The 27616-nt window shown below is 39.5% G+C and overlaps 1 protein-coding gene across 1 annotated transcript in view; it reads right to left on the reverse strand.

Moving 5' to 3' along the window:
* Window positions 1-1615: 1615 nt before the first annotated feature.
* The window catches only part of LOC109451579 (hepatitis A virus cellular receptor 1 homolog), a 31196-nt gene continuing 5195 nt past the window's right edge, over window positions 1616-27616 (reverse strand). The window contains exons 2-9 of the mRNA XM_074313837.2: window positions 25459-25516; window positions 23105-23443; window positions 19895-19984; window positions 17000-17098; window positions 14145-14200; window positions 11734-11845; window positions 10841-10877; window positions 1616-8120 (exon numbers count right to left, since the gene is read on the reverse strand). Of these exons, the coding sequence (XP_074169938.1) occupies window positions 8039-8120; window positions 10841-10877; window positions 11734-11845; window positions 14145-14200; window positions 17000-17098; window positions 19895-19984; window positions 23105-23443; window positions 25459-25504 (861 nt within the window). The 5' untranslated portion in view covers window positions 25505-25516 and the 3' untranslated portion in view covers window positions 1616-8038. The remainder of the gene's footprint in view (window positions 8121-10840; window positions 10878-11733; window positions 11846-14144; window positions 14201-16999; window positions 17099-19894; window positions 19985-23104; window positions 23444-25458; window positions 25517-27616) is intronic.

Genomic DNA, 27616 nt, shown 5'->3' on the forward strand with positions numbered 1-27616 from the left:
AATCAATACAAGCCTGTTTCCTACTCTTATTTTTTCTATTGAGATACAATGCCCACACAATAAAGTTTACCATTGTAAAATAATTTATAGTATATCCACAAAGTTACATAACCATCACCACTATCTAATTTTAGAATGTTTTCATTACCCCAGAAGGAACCCCCATAACCCATTAGCAGTCACTCTCCGTTCTCCCCTCTTCCCAGCCTCTGGCTACCGCTAATCTACTTTGTTTCTCTAGGTATTAGCTTATTAAGGTCATTTTATAGAATGGAACCATTTACTCTATGGCCTTTTTTGTCTGGCTTCTTTCACTTAGCATGTTTTTGAGGTTAATCTATGTTGTACCATAAATCAGTACTTCATTCTATTTTATGGGTATTATTCCATTAAATGGATATATCACATCTTATTTATTCATTCATCAGTTATGGGCATTTGGGTTATTTCCACTTGTTTTCTATTGTGAGTAACGCTACTATGAACATTTCTATACAAATTTTTGTATGAACTTGTTTTCAATTCTCTTGGGTACATCTCTAGGGGTGGAATTGCTGGATCTTTTGGCAACTCTATATTAAACCTTGAGGAACAGCTAGAATGTTTTCCAAAGTGGCTGTACCATTTTACACTCACAGCCTCAATATACAAGAGCTCCAGTCCCTCCATATCTTCGTCAACACTTGTTATTTTATGTGATTTTAAAAATTATTATTATAACTCTCCAAGTGGGCATTGAGTAGTATCTCATTGTAGGTTTGGTTTCTGTTTCCCTTATGACTAATGTTAAACATCTTTCACGTGCTTATTAGCCACTTGTATATGTTCTTTGGAGAAATGTCCATTCAAGTCTTTTGACCATTTTTAATTGGTTGCTTATCTTTTTGTTGTTGAGTTGTAAGAGTTCTTTATATATCTGGATGCTAGACTCTTATCAGACATGTGATTTGTAAATATTTCTCCCATTCTGTGCATTATCTTTCCACTTTCTTGATAGTGTCCTTTCATGAACAAAAGGTTTAAATTTTGATGAAGTCCAGCGTGTATTGTTTTCTTTGGTTGCTCATCCTTTTAGTGTCATAGCTAAGAAACGTTGTCTAATCCAACATCATGAAGACTTACAGTTAGTTTTCTCCTGCTCTTAATCTTAAAAAATAACAAAAGCTGACAAATGTGTGGAGAAAAGGGAACTCCTGTGCACTGTTCATGAGGTTGTAAATTTGTGCCGCCACTATGGAAAACAGTATGGAGGTTCACGAAAAAATTAAAACTAGAACTACCACATAATCCAGCAATTCCATTTCCAGGCATGTAATCGAAGGAAATGAAAACACTCTGTCAAAGAAATAGTTACCCTTTCATGTTCATAGCAGCATTATTTACAATATTTACAATAGCCAAGGCATGGAAACAACCTAAGTGTCCACTGATGGTTAATGAATAAATAAGATATGATATATATATATATATATATATATATGATAAAATGAAGATATATGGAATATTACTGCAATTTAAAGAAGGAAATCCAATCATTTGCAACATGAATAATATAATTTGCAGCATTATATTAAGTCAAATAAGTCAGACAAAGAAAGACAAATACTGTATGATCTCACTTGTATGTGGGATATAGAAAAACAAGCAAACAAACAAACAAAAATTCAGAAAAGGAGATCACCAGAAGTGAGAGGTACCGGGTAAGAAAATTGAATGATGAGGGTCAGAAGTTACAAACATCTAGTTATACAATAATAAAGTACTGAGGCCGCAACGTCAAACCTGAGGGCTATAGTTAAGACTCCTATGTGGTACATTTGAAGTCGTGAAGAAAGTAAATCTTGAGTTCTCATCTGAAGGAAAAAAACACATTTTTTCTTTTTTTTCATATGTATATGAGATGATGTATTATTGTGGTAATCATTTCATAATATATGTAAATTAATTCAGTATGCTTTACACTTAAATTTATACTATATGTCAATTCTATGGCAATAAAAGTGAAAAAAATTTAAACTGCTCTAAAAAACGAAGTTTATTAATTTCTAAAAATGCACATACAAAAACACCTTAACAATTTCTCGTGCTGCAAGTGCCCAATACGGATTTGTTAAATATAAATGGAAGGCCAATTAGGAGTGGAACAATCGATGTGACTTTTCTCTCTTAAAAAATGTGAATGTATAGAGGGGAATTTACTCAACTTGTGCTCACATATGATAGAATTGTTTATGAAGAAAATCCCAAAAAGCGGGCCAAAAAAAAAAAAAAAAAATCTTGGTAAGCAAAAGGAACTTATGCATTGCTGAGGGCAATACAAAATGGTACAGCCAGTTTGGAAGAGACTTTACTGGTTTCTTACAAAACTAAACATACTCTTACCATACAATTCACCAATCATACTTCTTAACCTGCCATGAATGTTGACAGCAGCTTTATTCGTAATTACCAAAACATGAACGCAACCAAGATGTCCTTCAAGAGGTCAATGAACAAGCCTATTGTGGTACGTCTAACATGAAATAGCATTAAAAAATATAAAAGAAAGGAGCTATGAAGCCACAAAAAGGAACAGAGAAACTTTGAATTCATATTGCTAAGTGAAGAAAGCCAATCTGAAAAGGCTACACAAGTATGGGCCCAACTATATGACATCCTGGAAGAGGTAAAACTATGGAGACAATAAAGAGTTAGTGGTTGTCACAGGTTTGGGGACAGAGAGGGAGCATAGGGGATTGTTAAGGCAGTAAAGCTATTCTTATGATGCTATAATGATGGATACATGTTATCACACATTTGTCAACCCCCATAGAATGCACAATACAAAGTGTGAACCCTAATATTAACCATGGGCTTCAGTTGATAATGAGGTGTCAATGATGGTCCATCAGTTATACCAAACATACCTCACTTGCCTAGGATGCAGAGTGTGTTGGGGAGAGGAAGGACGTTATATGGGAATTCTCTGTACTTTAGCTCAGTTTTGCTGTGAGCCTAAAACTGCTCTGAAAAATAAAGTCTATTGAGAAACGTGTGAATCGGTCATCACACAAGTGTTTCTTAGGCTCAAGCAGGTGCAGTGTTTGCCGGACAGAGCAAACTGCATCTCAGCAATCCATAGGGCAAAACAGGGAAGGTTACCATAGAGCATTTCAGTGCAGGCCAACGGGGACTTTCTTCTTTGCTTATTTTTGCTGCTGTGGAAGAAAAGTTTTAGTTCTTCAGAAGCCCACGGACAGTCAGCTAGACAGCTGTGGTCTGGCTTCCTGAGAAGCTTTCAAAAGCGTGGCTGCATCCAACTTCTTGTTCCCAGGGCTGCCACCAAAGCCAGACATAGGACAGATCTCCTGTCACCATCATTTAGTCCTTTCCCCCACTTGGTTGTTCACCTGTCCCAGCCCACTGTTGGTAGTATTCTGTTTAAGCTTATATCTTGTATGCTTTTGCAGAGCTCCAGTCACCAGAACAAGGAAACATGCTGTCCTCTTCCCTCCTCAAGTCTCTCTGACTCGGTGGTTCTCAACCTCAGCTATACCCTGAAATCATCTGGGGAGATTGAAAAAAAATAAGGCATTCTGGGACCCACCGTCTGAGATTCTGACTCAGTTGGTCTGGGCATGCGTAGTTGGCCAAGCTTCCCCAGTGGCTCGAATGTACAGCCAAGGTTGCAAACCACCCATCTTAGGGAGTGCCCGAGGTACACACAGACTCCTACACTCCAGCCAGTCATCTGAAGAGATTTCTCTCATAAAAGAGTTTTTAAAGACACTCATCACTCCTCCACCCATCCCCAGCACACACAGGAAGGTTCTAGGAAGCATTCTTCCCATTTCTTCACTGATTTTCATAGACATGGACTAAGCACCTACTATGAGTAAGCTGGGTGCTGAGAAACTGCAGGCACTTCCCTCCCAGAGCTCAGTAAACAAAGCATCATCAGCCTAAACATCTCTAACACAAAGGACTAAGTGATAAGGTCCTTATTAATGGTTGTAGTTGGGACAGACTCCATTTGACCAGCCTCTGTCTTGGATCAGGGATGCGTCAGCCAGAAGGAGGGGGGGGGGTCTCTTTGTAATTCACCCAAAGGAGCCACGCGTGCTAGCTAGGGCACTGGCCTCTGGTAGAATGACATGAGCACCATGCCTGGCATATCCAGTGAGAGACCAAAAAGGGCTACACACAGTGTGCATAAGAGGGGGGAAATTCTGTCTGGGGGGATGAGGTCCAACAGGACTGGAGAGGTGACATTCGAGCTGAGCACTGAAGAATGACCTGCCCTGTGAAGAGACAAGAGATAAGCATTCCCAAGATGTGGCTGACCTACAGAGTGGAGAGAGGGTCCCTGGGGCAGTTGTCTCTGCTGGAGGACATCACGCCACCACTGCAAGCTACAAGTTTGGGAAGAGTGCATTAAGCTGCTGCCTGGTCCAATAGATCAGAGCCAGACACTGGCACCCTGACCCTCTTCTTCCAGGACCCCTGTCCCTTGGCCTGGGTGCCCTCACACAGTCCTGGGGAAAGCACCTCACTGCCAGGACGTACCCCTCTCTTACTACCCTCTTCTGTCACACAATCAAACTGGCTTTTTGTATGTAATCTTAGAACAGTGTCCCTGAAGCACATTAATACGTGAGAATATAACTTGGTGACGCATAGCAGGTTTAACCCTTACTATGCTAAAGCGTTTTGCTTTCAAGAGCGGGACTCTCCTCAAACAGATGTGTTCATGGAGCCCTTTCCATCCAGCACCTTGTGAGATACAGTGCCCACGTCTCTAGCCTCGTTTCTCTTCAACCCTCTACTCACTCTGCTGCAGCCACACTAGCGTTTTCACTCCTTGGAACCTTACTCGTTCCCTCTCAACACACAAGTGTCTTGCTGCCCCAGGGCCCTTGCATTTGGGGGATTACTTCAAGTGGCTGCCACTTTGGTTTTGACTAAAGTGTCACTTGTTTCCCAGAGACAGCCCCTGACCAACCTTGCACCACTCCCTCTCCCCACATCCGTCACACCCCCAGGCTTCCTCCAGCACAGTGGTTTTCAACCAGGGGTGCACCTGTGTCTCAGAAAACATTTGGTGATATCTGGAGAGATTTGCAGTTGTCACAACTGAGGGCACAACTGCCACCTGGTTGGTAGAGGCCAGAAATGCTGCTCAACATCCTACAATGCACAGGACAGCCCCACAGCAAAGAGTTATCTGACCCCAAATCCACTGTTCAGAAGCCTGGCTCTATCACTACATCCTCTATCTCCGAAGCAATAACCAGAACCAGAATTGACGGTTTGGGGGTTCCTCCCACTAAACTGGAGCTCCTGGGGAACTGGAGTTCAGCCTGGTTCTGTGCTCCACCCCAGACTCAAGACTATGCCAGGCACACTTGACTCTCAAATCTTGTCCCCCCGCCCTTGTCCTGGGAGTCCACACCAACGTGAAGATGCTGGCCCGCCTAACTGACGGGGCGAGAAAAGAAGTCCATTTTCAGAATGAAAACAAAAATCCCATCTATTGGTGAGTGTGCATATGATGAAACTAGGAGACCCTCACACTTCCGTGTAATCACAAAATGATCTTCACAGCCATCAGTGAAAGATTGGTTCTGCTGCTTTTTAAAGATGGGCAACATTTCCGAAGTTTAAATACATGGTGTTAATTGCACCCATGTGCTAATGTCCCAAGACAGACTGTAGAAAATGAAATCTCAACTGTCTTAAAGGATCAAAAACAAAAGTCAAAACAGTATACAAGATTAATAGTTACAGAAAAGAATTAAACATTAATTAAACACCTGCCCTACGTCTAACCCACTGCCCACTCAGTTATTGACAATTATATTCAAAACTACTAAATAATAGACAAATGGCCCAATAACAGCTTTTTCAAAACAAACACTTCAAAAATAAAAAGAGGAAATATATAAGGAGACTTATGAATGCAACTCCATTGAAATTATTGCTGAGCACTACTGCTAGATCTGCTACTACTACAAACTCACCAAAAAAAAAAACACCCTTTTTCATTTTGTAGTGTTTTCTACTTTTCATACTTTCACAAGTAACATGTCACTGGATTTGGAATACTACTGTACATGTACACTGATGTAGATGTGGAAATAATTATCTATAAAAGATATAAAAATTAAGGCATAAAGAACAATTTGCCCTAATGTCATCCAATGTTATTGTTAAGAATTAGGACAGGAACTTAAGCCCTATTTCTACTTCTGTGCCCCCTGCTTCCCCACAACACACACACTGTTTCACAGAATGCTACTGGGCAAGCCCATAGTCACTGTGCTAATGGGTTTCAAACAAGTTTTGGAAATGCTGGACCAAACATGTTAACCAGGTACCAGAGCCTTTAATGTGCCTTTGTAAGTCTCCGGGAAAGGTGTGGGGAATAGAGTAGGCCTCATAAATTCAAAGCCCCACAGGTAACAAAGTGGGCATGCAGGCAAAGTACGCTGAGGGCTGAGGGGATGTGATGTCATCTAATGGGGTCCCGACTCCATAGGATTATAGCTCAGTGTTGCCAGGTCTTTCCAGAGAAGCCACAAATCTGAGCTTTATCTGAAACCTCCGTGCTCATGCATGTTGTCTTGACTTCAAAAACACTGTAGTTTGGACAATCTTTTTTAGACTAGAGCAGCCTGGCCCCATTTGGGAAACCCGGTATGTGATGCTTAACGATCTTATTTGCCCTTATAACCTTTATTCAGAGGTCCTATTAATGTCCCTAGAATTCTCTAGAACCTTGTCATAACTGTTGTCTTCAAAAACAAGCATTCTCCTCTCCTCGACCACTATGGTATTAGCAGCTCTGAACCCCAAGCATGAGTTACTTCAGAATTTACTCACATTGAAATTGATATCCAGCCTCGTTAACTGCCACGTAGAAATGTTTCTGGTGCCTAAAAATATCCTTACCTTTAGCCTTTGTTTAACTCTTGGCAAAACCGAAAATTTAATTCAATTGTGAAAAAGGAATAGCATTGGAATTGATTTGATATGAAATAAACCCTTCATCTTTCCAAACCAATTTTTAAAGTCAAGGTTGTTTGGGGACAATTTAGAATTTCAGTTGAAAGAAGTAATACCCTCAAACAACACTATTATATTTTCAAAGTAACTTTTCTGAGACAGGAATCCTTATTCCCTATTCTCTCTCTTTCTTTTTTTCCTTTCATTTATCTCTGCTCTGCATCATTCTAAAAATTAGCTCAGATTCCCTGACAGTTGTCTACCTAAGTGCCTAGAACCATGGTACAGATGTAACAAAAATAACATACATGTATTAAACCACATGGCAGTTGATTTTCTTCCCCTGCTATCTCCTTGGTCCATGCACTAGCCTAACTTCTTCTAACTTCTAAAATACTCATCCTGATTCCAGAGAAAGCACTTGAAAACTTATATTTCAGAGCCACGAAAAAAAGACCTAATGGTGAAATCACACTGAATTTATTTCTTCCAGAGAGAAATAAAAACCTGTGCACCTCCATAATTTGAAACCCTAGGGGCATCTAAGAAATGTAACATTTGGAGTTGCAAGATAAAAACTAAGAAATAATCATGGACTGTTTCCAAATGAAGTCATTTAAGTAACAAATCTGATTTGTTGATTTTATGTCCCAATGAACACTTCTTGGCAGTTTTGGTGACTAGAAGTTCTTTTGCTACCTCCCCAGTAAGAATTCTTGAAGGACACAGGATTCATTTGGCCTAAAGAGAATATACAATACTAAAGTGTTCACTTCATGTTTGGGAGAAAGCTCTGCTATCAGAGAAAGATTGAGCAAATTTTAGTATTAAAAATTCAGAGTACCTTACCCATAGTATTGCCTTTACACAGATGAGCTAGAGACACTCTACCCAACATCACTTACATGCTGGAATACGATGGGAAATTGACCAAAAAAAAAAATCATTCTGGAACTTAAAAGAACCGTGACATGGTGACATATGGTCGTTGTCTTCTGTGATCAAGGGCATGTAGCTTTAGCGGGACGGGGACTGAATGCACGTTGTTCTCAAACTAGATATTCTCATGTGCTTGGTAGTGCACTACAGCAGGATTTTGCAAAGTTCCAGTCCAAGGGTCATTCGATGACAACTTCCTATAAAAAGAATAACATGAGTAAGATACCGTGTTTCCCCGAAAATAGGACCTAGCCGGACCATCAGCTCTAATGCGTCTTTTGGAGCAAAAATTAATATAAGATCTGGTCTTATTTTAATATAATATAAGACCGGGTCTAATATAATATAATATAATATAATATAATATAATATAATATAATATAATATAATATAATATAATATAATATAATATAATATAATATAATATAATATAATATGATATAATACCAGCCCATATATTAATCATTGCTCCAAAGGAAACATTAGAGCTGATGGTCCGGCTAGGTCTTATTTTCAGGGAAACAGAGTAAATGCCAATATCTTCTAAATAATGAGCAGCACATTTGTTTATTTGCAACTCCCAGAGCCCCATTCACACAGCCTATGAAATGATTAGAAGCTTCAAGAGTTGTGAATAGTAAGTGGCAGGAAAGTGTGTTTAATAAGCAGGTAGAAAGCCTAAGTAGGATTTAAAGAAAAACAAAAACAAGAATCTAAGACGTATTCTGACTAGTATCCTTCAAGAGATTCATGTAATAGAATACAAAAAATAATAATCTAAAAGAGAAACCAGATATCAAAGTGAAATACTAACTCAAGACGCATGTTGTCAAAGGTGGCTAAGAAGTGGTTTAGCTGGTGTTTTTCTAAATGTGGGTTGTGAGATTTTAGAGAGGGTTATTAAATCTATAAAGTAGCCTACATCCTGAATTTAAGATAAACAGAAAATACAAACTATCAGCGCATACTGGATGTAGTAAAATAGTGTTGTTTCACGTAAGTGTATAATGGATCATGGTGTCAAAAATCTTACCGTGTCCTTATGGTCAGAATTCGAACGCTAATGGTTAGATGCTTTTTTAAATTATTGTTATTTTTTAAACTTTTATTTATTGTAAGTGTGTTTTTCCAGGACCAGCTCAAGTAGTTGTTTCATTCTAGTTGTGGAGGACGCAGCTCACGGTGGCCCATGTAGGAACTGAACCGGCAACCTTGTTGTTAAGAGCACTGCTCTAATCAACTGAGCTAACTGGCCACCCCGTTAGATGCTTTTTATAACATACACTCACACATCAAGTATACAAAAAGGTTATGTGTAGAGTTTTGACATAGCTCGTGTTTTCTTGTATATAGCGATGTGTTTATTACAGAAGCCTGCCCAGAAATGATATGGAATGTACTGAGTCTTCATTCAACTCTGATCTTTAAATGGATCAGTCATACATGTGTGAATATAGTTTAGGTGTCAATAGCTTGAAATGAGTCAGTGTGATATAGCTGCCAAAACGAAACACACACAAAAATGTCATGAGAAAATGCTCCTCTCGTTGGGTTCTTTGTTTTGCTTTTTCATATCTTAAACATTTTCTACAATAAATATTTTATTTAATTATGATTAAGTGACAAAAATAGACCTTTAAAAACATTTAACAGTGAAAGGACAGCAATCAACTAAAAGGATGTTATATTCCATGTTTTTCTGCCTCTAAGGAGTATTTTTTTCCCCTCCATCCTCAGACTCAGATAATCAAAAAACTCCTGTAAGTTTGGGGTTTGGACTCTAAAAGACCCAAGATGGAGTCCTTTACCTGCTATGAGGAGTGACCTTGGATGTCACTTAACTTTTCTAAACCTCTTTCCAATCTATACACTGAGAATAATAGTGCCTATCTCACAGTTTATTGATGTGAAGGGCATGATTGCAATAATTGAAGGCACCATTTATGGAGCACTAATCATGTCCTGGGTATTGTTCAAGGCACATTCTGTGGGTGGGCTCGTGTAATTAACTAAGAAATAGGGAAGACCGACATCCAATGAGAGGGAACTAGGAAGGATGGATGGCAGCCTCACAGGGAAGTGTTCTGAATCAGAGAAAGACCTTGCTGGAAGCCCACACTGGACTTAATGAAGCAGGTTACTTGGAGCTGGAAATAAACAGTGGTTTCGCACCATTAAAGATGTTCGGGCAGATGACCACAGGGCGTGGATGCAAGTAAAGGAGACTGAAGTTTTCATTGGGCAGCAGGGTGGATTACAAAAATGGTCAATTCACGTGCCTGTGAGGCCAGATAACCCATGTGAAGGAGCAGAGCAGGCTGGGGGTGAACTGGGGATGGGGGACCTGTGGGGACGCACTGCGCCACCACAGTCTTTGGCATTTCTTCAGCCTGGAGTTGTCTTGTCTTCCTCCAGTCTTTGCAGAGCGGCCTTCTGCTCCTTCAGGGCTCACTCACACAGCCCCTTACCCTGCTCCTCATTCCCCACACTATTCTTCTGGAAGCACTGAAAGGACCCTGTTGATTTGCTTATATGTCTTCTGTCTGTTTTGTTCATCTCCTTGGAATACAACAGGCATTCAATAAACAAAGTCCCGGATCAAGAATAAACCAAACAAGTCATCTGGATGTTTCATCAAACAAAATTTGTGATTTAGTTCCCTTACTCTAAGAGGTTAGGCTTGAGGTGCATTTTCTGTAGTAGCTTCTGGCACAAGTCCAGGGGAATAAAGAAAGCTAATAATGTCACCAGAAGGTGTGGACAGCAAAGGAGGGACTCATTAAACTAGATTTTTCAGGATCCAGGGTGTAAAACGGAGAGTTCAGGAGCAAGAGAAGAGGGACAGAGAAAGCATTTTCTTGGTTTTTATTAGAGGAGGAACATCAAAAGGCATTGACACAAACCCTTTAAAACTTACTGTATTTGTAACACCTTTCTTCTCGTGCATAAATATTCTAAATTGAGGAGAAATTGAAAAGAAAATTAAACATGTCAGCCAGAGTTCATGAGATCTTTTTCTAAACAAGTATGTTATTTCTGCTATTACTTTAACATGAACAAAATTAATACAGAACCAGAGCCTGAAAAAAAATAAATTTAGAAGAATGTTTAAAATGAAACAAAACAAAACCAAAAACAGACTAGGCTCTTCCCTGGTAACTTCAGGTAATTCATTTTGAATACGTACAACCCAAACAAGCTGCTTAGTGCAAACTATCTCATGTTCATTAATGGTTCAGTGTATTCACACACATCGCTCAGCTTACTTTAATGCAATTATTAATTATTAGATTTCATTTTTTTAATGGATGATTGTGGTTCTTTCATGGAGGCCAGTTACACACACACACACACACACACACAAATGGTGGACGGCTGCTTTTTGAAACCCTTTATTCTACCTTTACCCCTGAAATCTATTTCCCTTCTAATGTGCCGTTTTCCTCTTCAGTTAAGTGAGTGTTGTAAAACACTCAACAATAAGATCCTTCATGGGAACAAAAACTGGGCTTTGAGGGGAGAGGAGAAAGATGAGCAAACAAGCCTTACATAGTATAATGGTTTCTTGTCTTCCAAATTCCAGCTCTACCCAACAAACTCTTATTTCTTTATGTTTAATATCTCCTATGGAGAATTTAAATTTCATTTTTTTTCATGGGTTAATACTTATAAGAAAAACAGAACAAGAGGTTATGAAACAGAGAAGTTACATGAAATCAAAATTGCAGTGTGTGGACCAGCTTGAACCCAGGCAGTCTGGCTCTAGAACCCTCACTCTGTTCTTTTATGCACATTCCTGACAGGACTTACTTTTGGTAACGATGGCAGCCAAAATAGTGAGCAATAGCACAGCGAGAATGGAGATTCCAATGCAGAGTGCCTCACTGGTGGTCATCCATTCCTTTTCTTCCGGGCACACGTGCTAAGGAAACATCAGGAGATCGAAAAGGCATCTTGTTAGAATTATGGGTGAAAACATTTCCTAAAATAATATACTCAGACAAATTTATCTTTATTTGCCCTTGGCTACTTCTAGATCATGAGGGGTAAGACTGAAGGATCTGAGGTTGTAACTATGGTGAAATTCTAAAACAATTTCAATTCAAAATGTCTTTGGGTATGTGAATTTTTTTAATATCTTGCTCAGAGTAGTATTTATGTAGGTTCATGCATTGGTCAAAGCTGAATTTGTATGCTTCAAAGGCTGTTCTTTATTATATGAAAATTACCCATATTATAAACATCAAGAATCTATTTCCATAAACATATCCTCTTATAATATTTAAAACAGCAATTTTTGTTTAAATATAAGTTGACATGGTGATGTTATCTAATGTTATCTGAATGTGTTCCATGATAGAATTTGGTCCTTGGTACAGTCCTTACTTTTTAAACTATAATTCAAGACTCGATCTATGTCTATGTAAATGGACTTGAAATGAGCTGCTCACAGACTGGCCCTGATCAACAATTAATCTAAAATGCTGTACACTTGTGTAGAAAGGCAAATGCAGAAATTTTTTTAAATCTCCTGGTATAGTTTGTAAGGGATCACCCCTTCTAGAATAAGCCCAAAATATTCCAGACATCATGCTTAGCTCAAATCCTAAAAAGATTCCACAGGGTAGATATTTTAACAGAAAGAAAGCAGAAGATCAGAGAGAGGATCAAGACTCCCGATGCATAAAAATTTAAACTCTGGAGTCAGAATCCATTTTTTATCATACTGTATACATTTTTAGAATTTTACCCTTCAAGTGGTTTTTTCTTAACAGAAATAATTACTATATTCAATATATATTATAAAATAGATACCATTTTAAGACATAGTTTTTTCACTTAACAATCAATGCAACACTCTTCTCATGACAGCAAATGCACTGCAGTAATAACATGTTTTTTAATTAAATTTATTGGGCTGACAATGGTTAGTAAAGTTACATTGGTTTCAAGTGTACAATTCTGTAATACAAGTGACGATATTTTTAATGGCAATATTAGGACCTGCTTATCAGACTAAATAATTAAGCCCTTACTATTGAACACTGAGGTTGTTTATAACATTTCCATGATTACCAATAGCACAAATATACATCTTTTCTCATACATCTTCATGTATTCATTCAATTCTCTCCTTAAGACAGAATCCAGGAGGTTGACCTATTGGGTCAAATAGATGTTGTGTGTTTTCATCTTGACATCCTCAGAATCAAGGCACAAAACGCTCACAATTTTGCTACTACCTATTATGAACTTGCTTCAAAATTGCTTCCACTTGTTACTAAACATACCTGACCTACAGATAACTGAGGTCAAGAACAAGCTCACCATTCAGAATGTGTGATTTTTTTCAATTCAGCATACTTCTGGCCATAGCAATATAATAATCGTTTGCATAGTGGCAGTTCTGACATTTAGAAGGGATGCAGAAATTCAGCCCACATCCATCAGATCAATCAGCGTCCACATCATACAAGTTGTTAACATATCTCATATCACTCCAATGTAGTGTTCTCATTGTAACTAAGGTTAAAAATAAAAAGTAATCTGACCCTAAACACCCCATTTTGTCTGAGCTTGAATTTCTCTTACTATGGTCGTGTTGTCATGTCTCACCACATGCAAACAGAATTAATACCTTAAAAAATCAACCTATGGAGAGGTTAGGGTATAGTAAAAAAGTTTCTATACAGGATGGCAATTGGGTTGGAAAAGAATAGTAGCGGGCCTATGTTTAAGCAAGGAACTTTCACTTGCATAATATTTTTGTTTGGAATGGTCCTCCATGCCACCACAGTAACTCAAAGCACGGCATTCGCGTAATGGTAACTGAAGTCTTCTGGGGTGTTATGCTAACTCACTCTTCTTAAATTCGTTCATTCTTCTTATTCCAATTTTTGGCCAGGGGAAAGTCTGTAATGTGTGAATTTGTGTGTGTGTGTTGTGTGTGTGTGTCTGTGTGTGTGTGTGTGTGTGTGTGTGTGTGTAAAATATTATTTATCAGCATCTCTAAAAAACTGGTCTACATGTAGATATGTATGAACTTTACAAATGAGTTAAAGCATCCCTATTTAAGGAACAGATTCTTATCTTCTTTGTCTTTTAACCGCAAAGAACCAATCTGTGGGCTAGTCTCACAGAAGTTATCACTAAATACTAACTTGCTTCCAGGGAGACATATAAGCGAGTCTGGCTAGTAAAATAGGAAGGAACATGCTTACAGTTTGATTGTATTCCCAAACGCCATCTGAAGGCTCTGCCACAGTGCCATTCCCATCTGCTCAACAAAAAGGAAGAGCAATCAGAATTACAAAAAACATTGAATGCTCCCTGCAGACAGTAATGATATTCACACTGCTCTCTGGTGGTGAAGGAAAAGTTGAATAATCATCTGGCCAAATAAGGCAGGCGTTGCAAGAGCTACACCTAGGTAGTAATGTTAATAATTTATCTTATAAGTTGTGTTTCTTAACCATTTTGTCATGGACCCCGTGAAAATGGATGCCCTTTTTACATCTTTATGGGAAAAAATGTATTACATGCAAAGTTTTACCTCCAATTTCAGGGGCATAGAGGCTATTCTTGAAATCAGGTTAAAAATGCCACTTAAAGGTAGGTAACCAATATTTTCATGCCAACTAAGAACCTGTCAATGAGGGCATAGAGACCATATGCACATCTAAAGATCAAACTCCTCTACTCAGAATGGACATTACATTGGTTTTACATTCAAACTGTAAGTAGAGTGTTCTAAGATATCTAAACCAGGTGGCATTTCACTCCTACGTAATGTGCCAATGTGCCTCGATAGGGATCCAGAAGCACTGTAGAAAATGTGTTACACATATACCAGCCACGAGACCAATATATCTTACACTACCTAAAATCTAATATCAAAGGATCATTCATTAGTTTTGAGTATTCACGTTTTCATAGTGCTTTGAAATACGTATTTTGTATCATGTCGCTGGCCTTGCTAGGCAAGTATAGGTCAAATGTAGAATTCTCTTTTTACAGAGCATCTACCATATACTAAGCATATTACATCCTTTTGACAACTTTCTTAATCCCATTTTATAAATGAGGAAACAAAGTGGAATGGTTAAACTAGTTTCCAACTTCCGTCAATGACAAGAGCCTCTGCTGATAACCAGAACACACATTGCACTCCTATGAAATGAAAGTGCTAGAGGTCTTTGAAATTCCCTAACTACTGACTAAGCCATAAAAAAACAACTCAATTGTGATGAAATTAAAATAACCCTATCCCCCAATATCTTTATTTGTGTGTTTACATTTTCCTCATTCAGAGACTACCTTCAGCATAAGGCCATACATATCTAGGCTTATGTAATATCTATAGTTTCGACTATCTTTGTGACTTGTATTATGACATTAAATAAGTCCCTCAGGTACAGAATGGCATGAGGCACTAAAGACAGCATGGACTTGACTCAGATGAAATTTGAGTTTGGTGTTCACAATGTCCCTTAGGAATGTGACCATGATCAAGGTTTTTTGCATACACATACTTATTTATTTCTACCTAGGGTAACCTTGAACTACAATTACAAACTATCAACATCACCCATCTCATAACGTTATGAAATTAGGTGATGCATGTAAAGCACTTAATATCATACAGGATAAATATCAGCTATTACTCAATATTACGATGTTATAATGCAAGAAGCAGTGGGGGCAAGAAAACTAGCCATGCACTTTCCAAAAATCATACTCTTCAGTCAGCATAAAGATCCAGTGAGGAATGCAACAATTTGTCCATGGGCACCCAGCTAGTAACTGGCAGTGAAATCAGGAGCTGTCTCCAAAACAGAACTATAGGGCCTCCCCAGTCTGGCAATGGCAATAAATAAGGGCTGCCTTGAAAACATTAAATGAGATAACATATGACAGATTCCTGGCACATACACTGTCAAGTGTGGGGCAGGCCATATGACAACCCAAATCCCTTCTAGCCCTAACATTCTTCGCTTCTGAGAGGCCTCAGCCCGTGAAGGCTGACTTGGGCACAGAGAGGATTTGGTTCCGGAGCCTCAGCTACACTGCCAAGATGGCAGCTGTCGAAGGCCATGGAAACACAGCTGCTCCCAAGTCTGTTTCACCCTGGAAAGCTCTACCTTGTCCAGGTATTAGTGACAGGACATTCTAGAGAATGATTCCCTACTCCTACTTTCTACCTCCTCACACCCCCTAAAAGTGTGGGTGCAGCTGCTCTTACTGCTGTTACCTCATGTTCTTATCCATTTTCTCTTTGTTTATGTGTCTTGAAACAGATTGCACTACAGATTCTATTTTCATAACCACGTCACCATGATCTAATCCCACCAGAATGGGTCACTCTGTGAACCTCACTGGAGGTCCATTTTAAATTAACTGTGTTGTGGGAATGATTCTCAAAGGTAGGCCATGGGGTGGCCCCCTACAGACTGGCAGCTCCCGAGTACGCTGAGTCACACACAGGAGGAGTTTTGCAAGGTTTCACCTTGTTGGATGCAGCACAAGACAAGCACACATAGCCACTCTGCATTACACAGGGGTTCAGCACGTGACACGCTCCACACTTACCACCAGGGGTAACAAGAGGTAGCTGGGAAAGATGGCAGGAATCAGTATAACCTTTCTCCACCACATGAAAGACCAGTCAATCTCACACTTTGAAAGACTAGAGATTACATGGGACTTGCCCAGAGTGGGGAAGACTTTTTGGAGGGGAATGGCCGATTCTCAGTGGGGCGTGCCTCTTTGATGTCAGCGTGGGTATCATCACCCGTCACAAAGTGTCCATTTGCAAGCCTGACAAGGTAGCAGAAAAGCCTCCTGCTAATATTTAAGGCTCTGGGGCTGAGAAGGAAACATAAACACAGTTGAGCAGTTTGACTGGATTTAATTGTTTTATGGCTCTGGTCCAACGGAGCAAACCAAGTAATAAGTTTGAAGTCAAAACTGGTTCATGTCAGGTCAGATCTGTCTTACTCCATATGTGCTCTTCACAATATGTCAATGATTGTGAAAACTGAATGCCTTAGGTGTTCAGGAAAGAAAATGAAGTTACCTGTTAGGCAAGAGTTCACTGGTAAGCTGCTTGTATTTGTTTCCTGTGTTGTGATAGGCTGAGTTTCTACTGTCATCATTGGAGAAGACGAAGTAGTATCTGGAATGAAAAGAATGAAAGAGCAATGTCCCAACTCTGCACAAAAATTCCCATACCTCCAAAAAAGCAGACATCAAAACTAGAATCAGGAATTACTTTCACTCTTTATTAGAAATGTGTTCAAAGATGACCTTGAGGCATTGCACTACCACCTATTTATTACCAGGAATAAATCTCATCTAGATAACGATCTGGATAGTTATTTATAGATAGAATTATTTCACACTTTTCATACTCCTAGGATTCCCCTAAATGTATAAAGCCCACAACAGGGCATCTTCTGTAGGGCACCCAACTAAGCTATTATCCATACAAGTGACATGTTCATTTTCATGGAACAGGCCCTGGGAGTTTGCATTAATCTGCCCTCCCCTCTTCACGTCAACCCCAATCTGGATTTTCTGGCCTTAGTCGAATTCCCGATTATCCATCCAGATATCTTTCCAGAGACATGACATATGGACCAGCAAAGGATACATACTCACTATATTTAATTCCTTGAAGTCTCCTCAAGGTGTCTATATTGCTCAATATTAGCCTCGGTAATGATTCACAGCCCCCAAATTGAGGTTCCCAGTAGATCTTGACCCGAACTCCTTCTGTAGTTGCATTTCAGTCACTCCTTTAGTAAGACTAATTTCCTGTGTTATCTGACTCATCTTCCGTTACTCACCCATAGTTTCACTAAGAATTCTCCAACCCAGGGCTACGTGCCCCTTTGCTTTCTTGAAAGCACTGCTTCATTTTCTATCAGATATCTCACCTTCCATGCAGAGTACATCACTAGCCTCTTTATAAGATTTTTATAGTCCTCCCCCTTAGAGCACCACAGAATTTTGGAGCAAATTAGTGGTGCTGGCTGGACAAGAATTCTCGAAGCTGGGCTTTCATTATTGCCTCTCATTGTTCTTTCTGTTCCCTCTTTCCCACCATAGTCTTCACATTTCAACATCATCCTTTCTCATGTTCTGAACTGTCTCCCTGTTTTGCTCTAATACTACACCCTGTTAATACGATGTAGTGTTCTTTAGGAACTAAGAAGCGGACAACATAAGAAAGTCAAATGATCAGTCTTTCCAATTTAAATCTGTGTGAAGGACCTCTTGAGCTTAATCACTTTCTCAAGTGTGAGATTTTGTGGGTTTCTTTCTTTTCTCCCCTGCTCCTACAACCTTATATCCACCCATTCCATAATATTTTAGGCAACTAGCATGCGTGAGAGGCACTGAGCTCAGGGAGGGAGTGGATGTAAACATGAATGTCTCTGCATTGAGTTAGCTCCAGTGTTCACCTCAGTCTTGCAACATAAACCCTTTGGTAGGCACAAACTAAGTCAATCTAAGTATAGAGAAGCTAAATCAATATTGAGAAAGTTGACAGATTTTCTAGTATGTCCAGCTGCCCGGAACAAAGCTGTTTTTCTTACAAACTTTTATGGCTCTAAAATCCTAGGTTTCACCTCAAGCCCTCTCTTCAAACTAAGCTCAGAGCCCAAATGCTGCGAATCCCTCCCGGCTAAATATCAACCAGGTCTGATAGAAGTCAAAGAAAATCAGTATGTTCCTTCAGATTTTTCTGGCTAAGAGGTTGTGACATCTCTGCTGTTTCTCAGAATCCAGGGCCACCTCAAGGGGTCAACAAGTATTAGAGTTTTGTAGAATCTTCACTAAAAGTTGCTTTGTAATCCTGGAAATAGAAGTTTTAAACTTAAACTGGTCCTCAGAATGTCAAACTATTAAAAACTAATACAAACTATTCCGCCATCTATGCATCAAATATTTCTCCATTTGGATTAAACCTAAACTCTTAAATATCAGAAATTTGAAGTGTGAACCATGTATCCTGAATTGAAAACAGAGCCTGTACATTCTAAATCCCCGAAATCCTTAAATCGGATCTTTACTTTGTTGTCAGTATAAATAGCATTTTTTTCAGTCCCTCTGCTACATAATAAAGTAAATGATGCTTGAAGGAAAACTGTGTAAAGTCACTGACTGCTATGGAAAGGCAGGCTAATTATATAAAGTCTTTTTCAGTGAGGATGTCAGATCAGGACAAATTCATCCAAACATAGCCTCAGTGCTCCTGACAGAAGGCACGATCCAATAGTTGTCACTACAGCCCAAAGTCAACTTAATGGCGACTGAATCCTGACTCAAACACCTTCTATCCATATGCCTTTCAACAGTGCACTCAGACCCTATGCCTGGGTCCCCACAACCATGTAATACGATTGAATCACACGTCCAATGCTTAGGGTTGTCATCAAAATTCAGTGATCTAATACTTATAAACCATTCAGCATGATCCTTGCCACATAGGAGACACAGTATGTGATAACTTCAAGGAAATACTGTCTTTGCGTGGAGGCTCTGACTTCACAGGGCACTAAAGGATCTCCATTCAGCTCTCCTTGTAAGGAAAGAATGTCATGAATCTGACCCTGATTCTCTGGCATTCATTTTAATTTCCTCATCATCTTGTGCTCAACTGATATGAATGAACCTCATCCTCATTAGATGTCCGAGATCAGTGGTCTGAAGATGTTTTTGGCTAACAGTGAATCCCGTTGAGAATCTGATTTTTAAAAAGTATGGCTCCCCTCACTCTGAAAATACTAATAGGTACAAAAGTTATATGTAATATGGAAGGAGGTTGTCAGGTCCTGTGGAGACCAAGTTTGGAACCCAGGGAAGAACGCTTGCCCTAGATTGTACTTCCGCCTTAACCCAATGCCCTGGGCGGTCTACTTCCTCTCATTGGAAGGCCTCTGAGCTGAGAAACACATGACTTTACCTGTCTTGAGATTCTGCGTGGATGCTGGCGTTGTAGGAGCAGAGGTAGAGACCTGATGTGATGTTGAAACACTGGTGACCTTAGGTGGAGCTGGAAATCAACAGGTAAGCAAGGATGAATCAAGCAGCAGGAAACAGGAGCTGTGTGCTGGGCCTGTACCTCAACTCAACAATGACACACTGTGTGTCCCCAGGACACAAATCTTCCCTAAACACAGAGTTCTTGTCCTTGGTCAACTAGACTCTGACAGGGAGGGCTGGAAAGAAACCTCACAAAACAGAAACAGCTGCATTGAAAAGTGTATATTCCGGGAGTTTCAGAGGTGAAAAGGATACCCAGGATTTACATTGAAGAACTTTGAAAAGACCAGCCACGTCTGCCAGATTTATGTCTTTTCATAAACACCGGTGAGGTACAGAAAATGCCTAGAGCCTGGCCCTGCCTTCGTCCTCTCAGGGGTGAATAGCTAAGACTTAAACAGCAGGTTCCAGGCCCAAAATGTTCACCAAATAAATAGCACTCAGTTTAGTCAGTCCTCAGGGTACCTTCCCATGGGACCTCCAACCTAAATGAGGATGAACTCACACCCACTAACATGCTAGATAACAAAGACGATTTATATATTTTTCTAGAAGGTGGACTAGAACACAGGCTCTTTCCAGAGTCGGAGGTTGTAGGATTCCAAACCACTTACGGAAGATATCAGAGCTACCCAGAGAGAGAGCTCAAACTAGAATAAAGCCCAAACACAGTGCTTGGCACAAAGGCAGATCAATAAAGGACTGATTCAAGAAAGAGTATTTTCTGCTCACAAGGCATATATTTATATATATATATATATATATATATATATATATATATATATATATATATATATATATTTATATTTATTTATTTTTTTAATAAGAACTTTTCTTAAAACTACTACTAAGTATAAACGAACACTACTAAGTATAAAAGAAATCCTTGGATAATAGATAATTGCTTGAATGGTCTTTCTGAGAGAGAATGTGTTTAATTTGGAATTGAGCCAATTTTTGCCTTGTACAGGAAAAAAACTTTTTTTCAACAAATATTTGTGAGAGTCTATTACATGCAAGATAGGCTAGTCTAAAGCAGAGGTCAGCAAACTTTCTGTAAAGAGCCAGACACTAAATGTGTCAGGCTTTGGGTGTCCCATTTTCTCTGTAGCAGTTGCTCAACCCTGTCAGTGTAAAAGCAGCCAGAATCAAGAAAGTATAATGAACGAGTATGGCTATTCCAATAAAACGTCATTTATAAAACAGTTGGTGGGCCTGTTTTGAATGTGATCTGACCCTGGGTTATAATTTGCTGACCCTGACCTAAGGCTTAGTCAGAGGCTTTCAGAAAGAGTACAATCCAATCCCCTCCTTCCAGTTTAAAATCTAACCTAGAGGGGAAAAAAAGCATGCAAAAAATCTGATCAAATGAGCATAAGGAACAACAAAGATAAGAAACCATAATCAGATTGTCTAATGAATTTGTCTTCTTCAGTGGACAATATCTTCCCCAGGAAGAAGCTAGAAAGGTGTAATGGTAACTACTGGTGAGGAAAAGCCCTAAGAGAAGGTTGAAGAATGAACTCAGCCTGAGAGAAATGCAAGAAAACTGAAGCAAAGAATTGGTAATTGGAGGCTGAGCGTCAATTTGCCTTAGTTACGAACCTACTTCCCACTGGATAGAGAAGTGGCCTTGGAAATACCGGCCTATTTAAAAGAGTTGCTAGGTACTATAAAAGTCTCCTACGAATATCTTTCCATGTTATTTTTAAAATTCAGTCAGATCAAACTGATTTCACAACTCCAAAATGGTTGTAATCATAACTTCTTCTCCACATGCTGCCCCCTCACATCTGTCTACAGAGCTCTATCTCCCCAGCTTCTTTGGGCTTCCCTGAATTGCCTCCATATATAGTTTCCCCAGAGTCAGCTGTTTTCTCCATCTGAATTGACCTTATCTTACTAGCCTTCCTAAGGGAAATAAGCCTAGTCTAAAAATTGACAGCTTGCAAAATAAAGTTTCTTTTAATTAGAGAGGGAGAAAGAGACAGAGAGATACAACATATTAGGGCCAGAGATATTGCGTTCTATTGTCAATATAAGACGTTAGTGGAAGGAGATTCATTAAGAAGGAGCACCAGAAAACAGGAATTTCTCAAGAATGTACTTCTTTCAAATAATGATAAGGCTATTAGGATGTCCACATTAAGACAGAAGAGACATAAATTTCCCAGATTAACACGGTATATTCTTTACTATATTTGGGTCTTCAGTTTCTCTTGGTGATGTTTTGTAGTTTTCTCTTTCTTTTCTCTCTCTGTTTTTTTAAATTTATTAGGGTGATAACGGTTAGTAAAAATATATAGGTTTCAAGTGTACAATATATAAATGCATCAAACCAACACATTGTGTACCTTGAACTCGCTCAATGTTACATGTGAATTATATCTCAATAATGCTGGGGAAAAATGGAAAACAAAATTTCCCAGGTTTTTCAATTTCATGAAATTCTTAAGAGCAACTGGTAAAGTTCTTGAAATGCAAAAGTTTTCATATTGCAGTAACGTTGTTTTAATTTTTAAACAAGCAATGTTGTGACATGAGGTGAGATATGCTTCAAAAAAATCCAAGCAAGAACCGAGGTTGGGGTTTAACTATATATGCTTACACAATGCACACGCAACAAGATTATGCTGACAATTGTTAAAGCTGATATATCTACCTGATGGTATCTTACAAAATATTAGCTCTTTTATATGTTTGAAATTCTCCATAATAGTTTTAAAATAATACAAAGGATCATTTTATAATTTTTAGGACATATCTCAGAGAAAAGGGGTAGTTGTTTAAGTTGAACAAAATAAATTCAGCTTGATAAAAAATGTTCATTATATTCCACAACAGAGCAGTAAATGATTTTTCATGAACTAACCAGCATTTTTGAAGCACCAGTCTAAGAGATCGTTTGTTGACTGGGAAGATCCTCCCACCTACAGTCCTGAATTAAGGTGGATTTTAACACTTCATTCTATACAAATAAATAGGTTATTGTATTTCCCAATGGTAATAGAAAACAACACTGTATAAACCTCCTCTTTCACTGTTAAAGGAAGACAAAATCACTACTAAACAGTAAACATCTCCGCTCACCCACCTGAAGTGGTCAAAGGAAGACAGAAGACAAACTCACCTGGCTTCACCTCCAATAATATGTTGCTTTTCAAATCTTGAAACGACTCTGAGCTCTCCACATAGCAACAATACACGCCACTGTCAGCCTGGGTCGCATTCTTTATGGTTAAAGACAAATTCCCTTTAGAAATGGGTCCATTGAGCTGATAACGCTTGTTCTTCTGAAAGACGACACGGTGTCCATCAGTCTTGATGAGTTGATTTGAGCAGGAATAGAGAGGACATGGCCCTCGGCCCCAGCACATGGCTGTGATACCGCCAGCTATGGAGTAAATTAACTGTATCGTGACAGGCTGACCCACCACTCCATGCACTTGTATGTGAGACACCACAGCACCTGCAAATAAAGAGAAAACAGAGCATGGGGCTTCAAATTTTAATTTTACATTTATTTTCACTTTTGCCTTTTCATATAGCTTATTTTTTCTGTAATCATGATTTTATATCTTGAATTAAAATTTTTATTATAAACATTTTATCTATGTTAATATCCTCTTTATCAGCTCTTTTGTCTTTTTTATGTTTATATATAAATCATAATTTAAACTTCTTTTCTGTATTTAGGATTATTTCCTAATGGGGTAGATTTCTAAAAGAGAAAACATGGAAATAAAGGACAGAAATGTTTTCCATCTCTTTTTCTCAAATTTCTTTCCAAAACATTTGAACAAATGACATCCCAGTAATACATAAGTATGTATTTCATTCTGTGTTTGACTGGTATGTGCTTATTAAGTAGGTAATACGTACATGTGCCTTTGCCCTCCCCTAGATATAATCACTGTATCAGTTGAAATATCTTTGAAAATGCCGTAGCATTTAAAGTTTTAACTTTTCCTTTTTACTGCAATCTTAAAAATTGCTATGGCAAATGAAGTCATCTCATAAAAATAAGCAGAGCTAATGTTTTGTTAAAGTATTGTTGGCTGAAAGAAATCGAATAAACTATTCAGAGATCAGTTTTTAGAAAGTGAGTTTCCAATGATTCCAGGAGAAGCTAAGGCTTATTCATGCATGTGTCCCTTCTCATGAGTGGATGATGACAGCCAGCACTTGAGCAAGTCCCATTTCCCCTCGTGAAGTCAGAGAATTGGAGAATATTCCATCAAGCACTAAATTATGCCACTTAAAAACAAAAACTCAGGCCTGGGGGCATGGCATAAAAATCCTATATTGCCAAATGCACTCAAGTCATTAAATAAAATCTGAGATTCACCAACTAACCTATTGAGGACTGGGCTGTGAGTTTCTGAAATGCTCTGCAAATAATATGCTCATTGTTACCTAAAACAAGACTCTATTTTCACACTGGATTCTAATATTTAATTTTGCCTAACAGCATTTTTGGATTACAAAGATAATATGCTAATTATAAAAAGTAATTTATAAAAGTACAATAGAAGTGAACTCCCCCCCTAATCCCACCTATAGCGATTACTGTTTTTTAAATTTAGGAAGTGTCTATTCCTAAAATTTCCCCTATATCATAGAATGTTTTGAATTAAAATAACTTATGTTTAAAAGAAATAATTGCACATGTTTTAAAAAAAACAACAAAGCAACACAAAATAGTACAATGAAAGACTGGTCTCTTTTGCCTTTTATCCCCACTTTTCTCCATCCCCCTCCTACCCCATGACAACACTATTACTATTTCTTTCTTTTTTTAAAAAAAAAAATTTATTGGTGTGACAATGGTTAGTAAAATTACATAGATTTCAGGTGTACAATTCTGTATTACATCATCTATAAATCCCATTGTGTGTTCACCACCCAGAGTCAGTTCTCCTTCCATCACCATATATTTGATGCCCCTTACCCTCATCTCCTAACCCCCACCCCCCTTACCCTCTGGTAACCACTAAACTATAACAACATGGATGGATCTTGAGAGTATAATGCTAAGAGAAATAAGTCAGAAAAAAAAAAAAGCAGAGAACCATGATTTCACTGATATGTGGTATATAAACCAAAAACAACAAAAGAACAAGACAAACAAATGAGAAACAAAAACTCGTAGACACAGACAATAGTTACTATTTCTTACATACACCTGAGAAGCCCATGCACGCCCAGTTCTTTACCCACCCGCTTTTTAGTTTCAACACAAATGGCAGCATATGACAAAGTGTGATGCTTCATGCCTCATGCATTTAACCATCGATTCGGTAATTCATAGCATTTAAGCAATTTCTTTGGAGTAAGATTTCAGCCTGCTTCTTGGTTCACCAGCTGACCCATTCAGGACCTGCCAACAAAGCCCAAGAACATCCATCTTTCTCCCCCACACCCACACCCCGTGTACTGCCCCATACGCAGTGCTTCCACCTCCCAGCCCACCTGTCCACTCACCTGTCCACAGTAGTAGGAGGCCTGTGACAGCTCCCCAAGGACGCATGATGGCAGCAGCCTAAAGGGAAGAGAAAACACACTGCTTGATGTGCCCTGCAACACATGGGATGGGAGCAGGTCTGAATTCATTCTCAGATTGCAGCTTTTCCTTCCCGACTGGGGGAATCACATGAGCCTGCCCTGCTGGGGATGAGAGACCACGCATGGGCTCAGGCCTCCCTTAGCTCAGGGTGGTGGAGGGCTCCAACAGGCAGGCAAAGCCTCCGAGGAAGCAGCCCCTCTTCCCAGCTTCTTCCCCACACAGAGTCCAACTGAGTCCTGACGCTCACACAGCTGATTGGGGAGCAGACAGGAAGGAAACCAGAGGCAGCTCAGTGGGGGGAAGCCCAGAGCAAAGGCCAGGCTTTCAATGATAGAAGCGCACTTACTCTTGGCCTCGGGGGTGACAGTCCACTGGCCTTTGGTGAGTGCAAGGTACTTCCTGCCCTGCGGCCACAGTGGTTAGTCCCCGAGCTCAGTTGTATAGCCAAGCTCTCTATTAGCAGGAATTAAGCCAGAATGTGAATCATGGGCCTCACCGTCATGCTATGGGAAGGAGTATCTCACACTACATTACTGACCGATGTTAGGAGAATGTGTCGGGAAACAGAGTCTGGACCACACTTGGGTTCAGGTCCCATCTGTACCACCTAAAAAGCTAGGTATCTCTGCGAGTTACTAGGCTCCTCCAAGTCTTGATTTCCTCATTTGTAAAATGGCGCTGATGATAGTTGCTCTATCTTCTCAGAGTATTATTATAATGAGCAAAAAGGCTGTGGGCTGACATTCAATATTGTCCAGCTTCAGCTACAGGTATACAGTGCAGTGGTCAGGCATCTACACCGGCCATGAAGCGGTCTCCCTAATAAGGCAAGTGCCTACCTGAATATCAACTATAATTTAATACATATGTAGTCACAGGATGTGGAGTACAGCATAAGGAATAGTGGTATTATAACAGCTATATACGATGTCAGAGGGTTAGTAGATTGAGGGAGGAGGGTTATCCCTTTGTGAGGAGTGTAAATATCTAACTATTACATTGGTTTGTAAACCTGAAACTAATTTTACAAAAAAAGTCAAGAGGAAAAAAAAGGCTGTGGTGAACTTTGACATCTAACCCTAAATATGTATGCTAGCCAAGGTTTTTAGAGAATTGACTGTGCCGTGGGCTTTGTGCCGAGGACCCACATGAATTTTATCCTCACAGAACCCCTTAGGCGGGTGCTGCGATTAACCCCATTCATGGAAGAGGAAGCTGAGGCTTGGAAAGGTTACACAGGAGGCCTTCTGACTTTTGCTCTGAAACATTAAACCATACAAACATATGGAAGCCTGCCTAGAACATCATTAATTCCCCTTCTGGTCTAATGATGCAGTCACTTCCTCCCAGGGAGGCAGGGTCCTCCATTTCGAGCCTTTGTGAAGTCACGACAGGCTTCATGGAGAAGTGGACGACGACCTGGGCAGACTGTGGCAATGGCTCCTGGGCTGCCCAGAGATGTGAGTCCCTGACTCCAGCAGCCTCTACTCTTGGGAGAAAACTAAAGCTAATGCTACAAACTGGAAGCCCGAAGACTATGTTTGCCATTCGGAAGTGTTTACAATTCATTTCTTAATTAATGGCCAAAACTGAAAAACCCAGAGAGCCCACCTGAGAACTCAGCTTTTCAGCTTCTTGTGAAATAAAATCAGATGGCAATACAAGGCCTGTACCACCCCATCTCCTTCGAGTTTGCCCTCTCTGACCAGCCTGCCCCAGTCCTGCCCGGGGAGGGGGACTTCACTGTCTGAAGTTGGCCTTGATTAGAGGAGTCCCCTGCCTTAGATTTTATTCCAACTTCCTGAATACAAGCTCCCTCCTGCCACTGAGCCTTCGCTCAGGCTATCCCCTCGCCTACTTGCTGAAATTTAATCTTCCATAAAATAAAAGGGTCAGACCATATGTACATTAATAACTTTTCTAGCTTTAGATGCTGCCCACTTGATTCCAACCGAATAACGAGAGTTCTACCCAGAAATAGACACATTCCTGGATACCTGTTTTCCTCTTATTCTTGTCTTCATATACTTGGAGGGGACATTACTGACCCCACCTCAACCCCCACCAAAAGTGGGG

Source organism: Rhinolophus sinicus, chromosome 5 (assembly GCF_057876585.1).
Source record: "Rhinolophus sinicus isolate RSI-liver-muscle chromosome 5, RSI-T2T, whole genome shotgun sequence".
NCBI classification, from domain to species: Eukaryota; Metazoa; Chordata; class Mammalia; order Chiroptera; family Rhinolophidae; genus Rhinolophus; species Rhinolophus sinicus.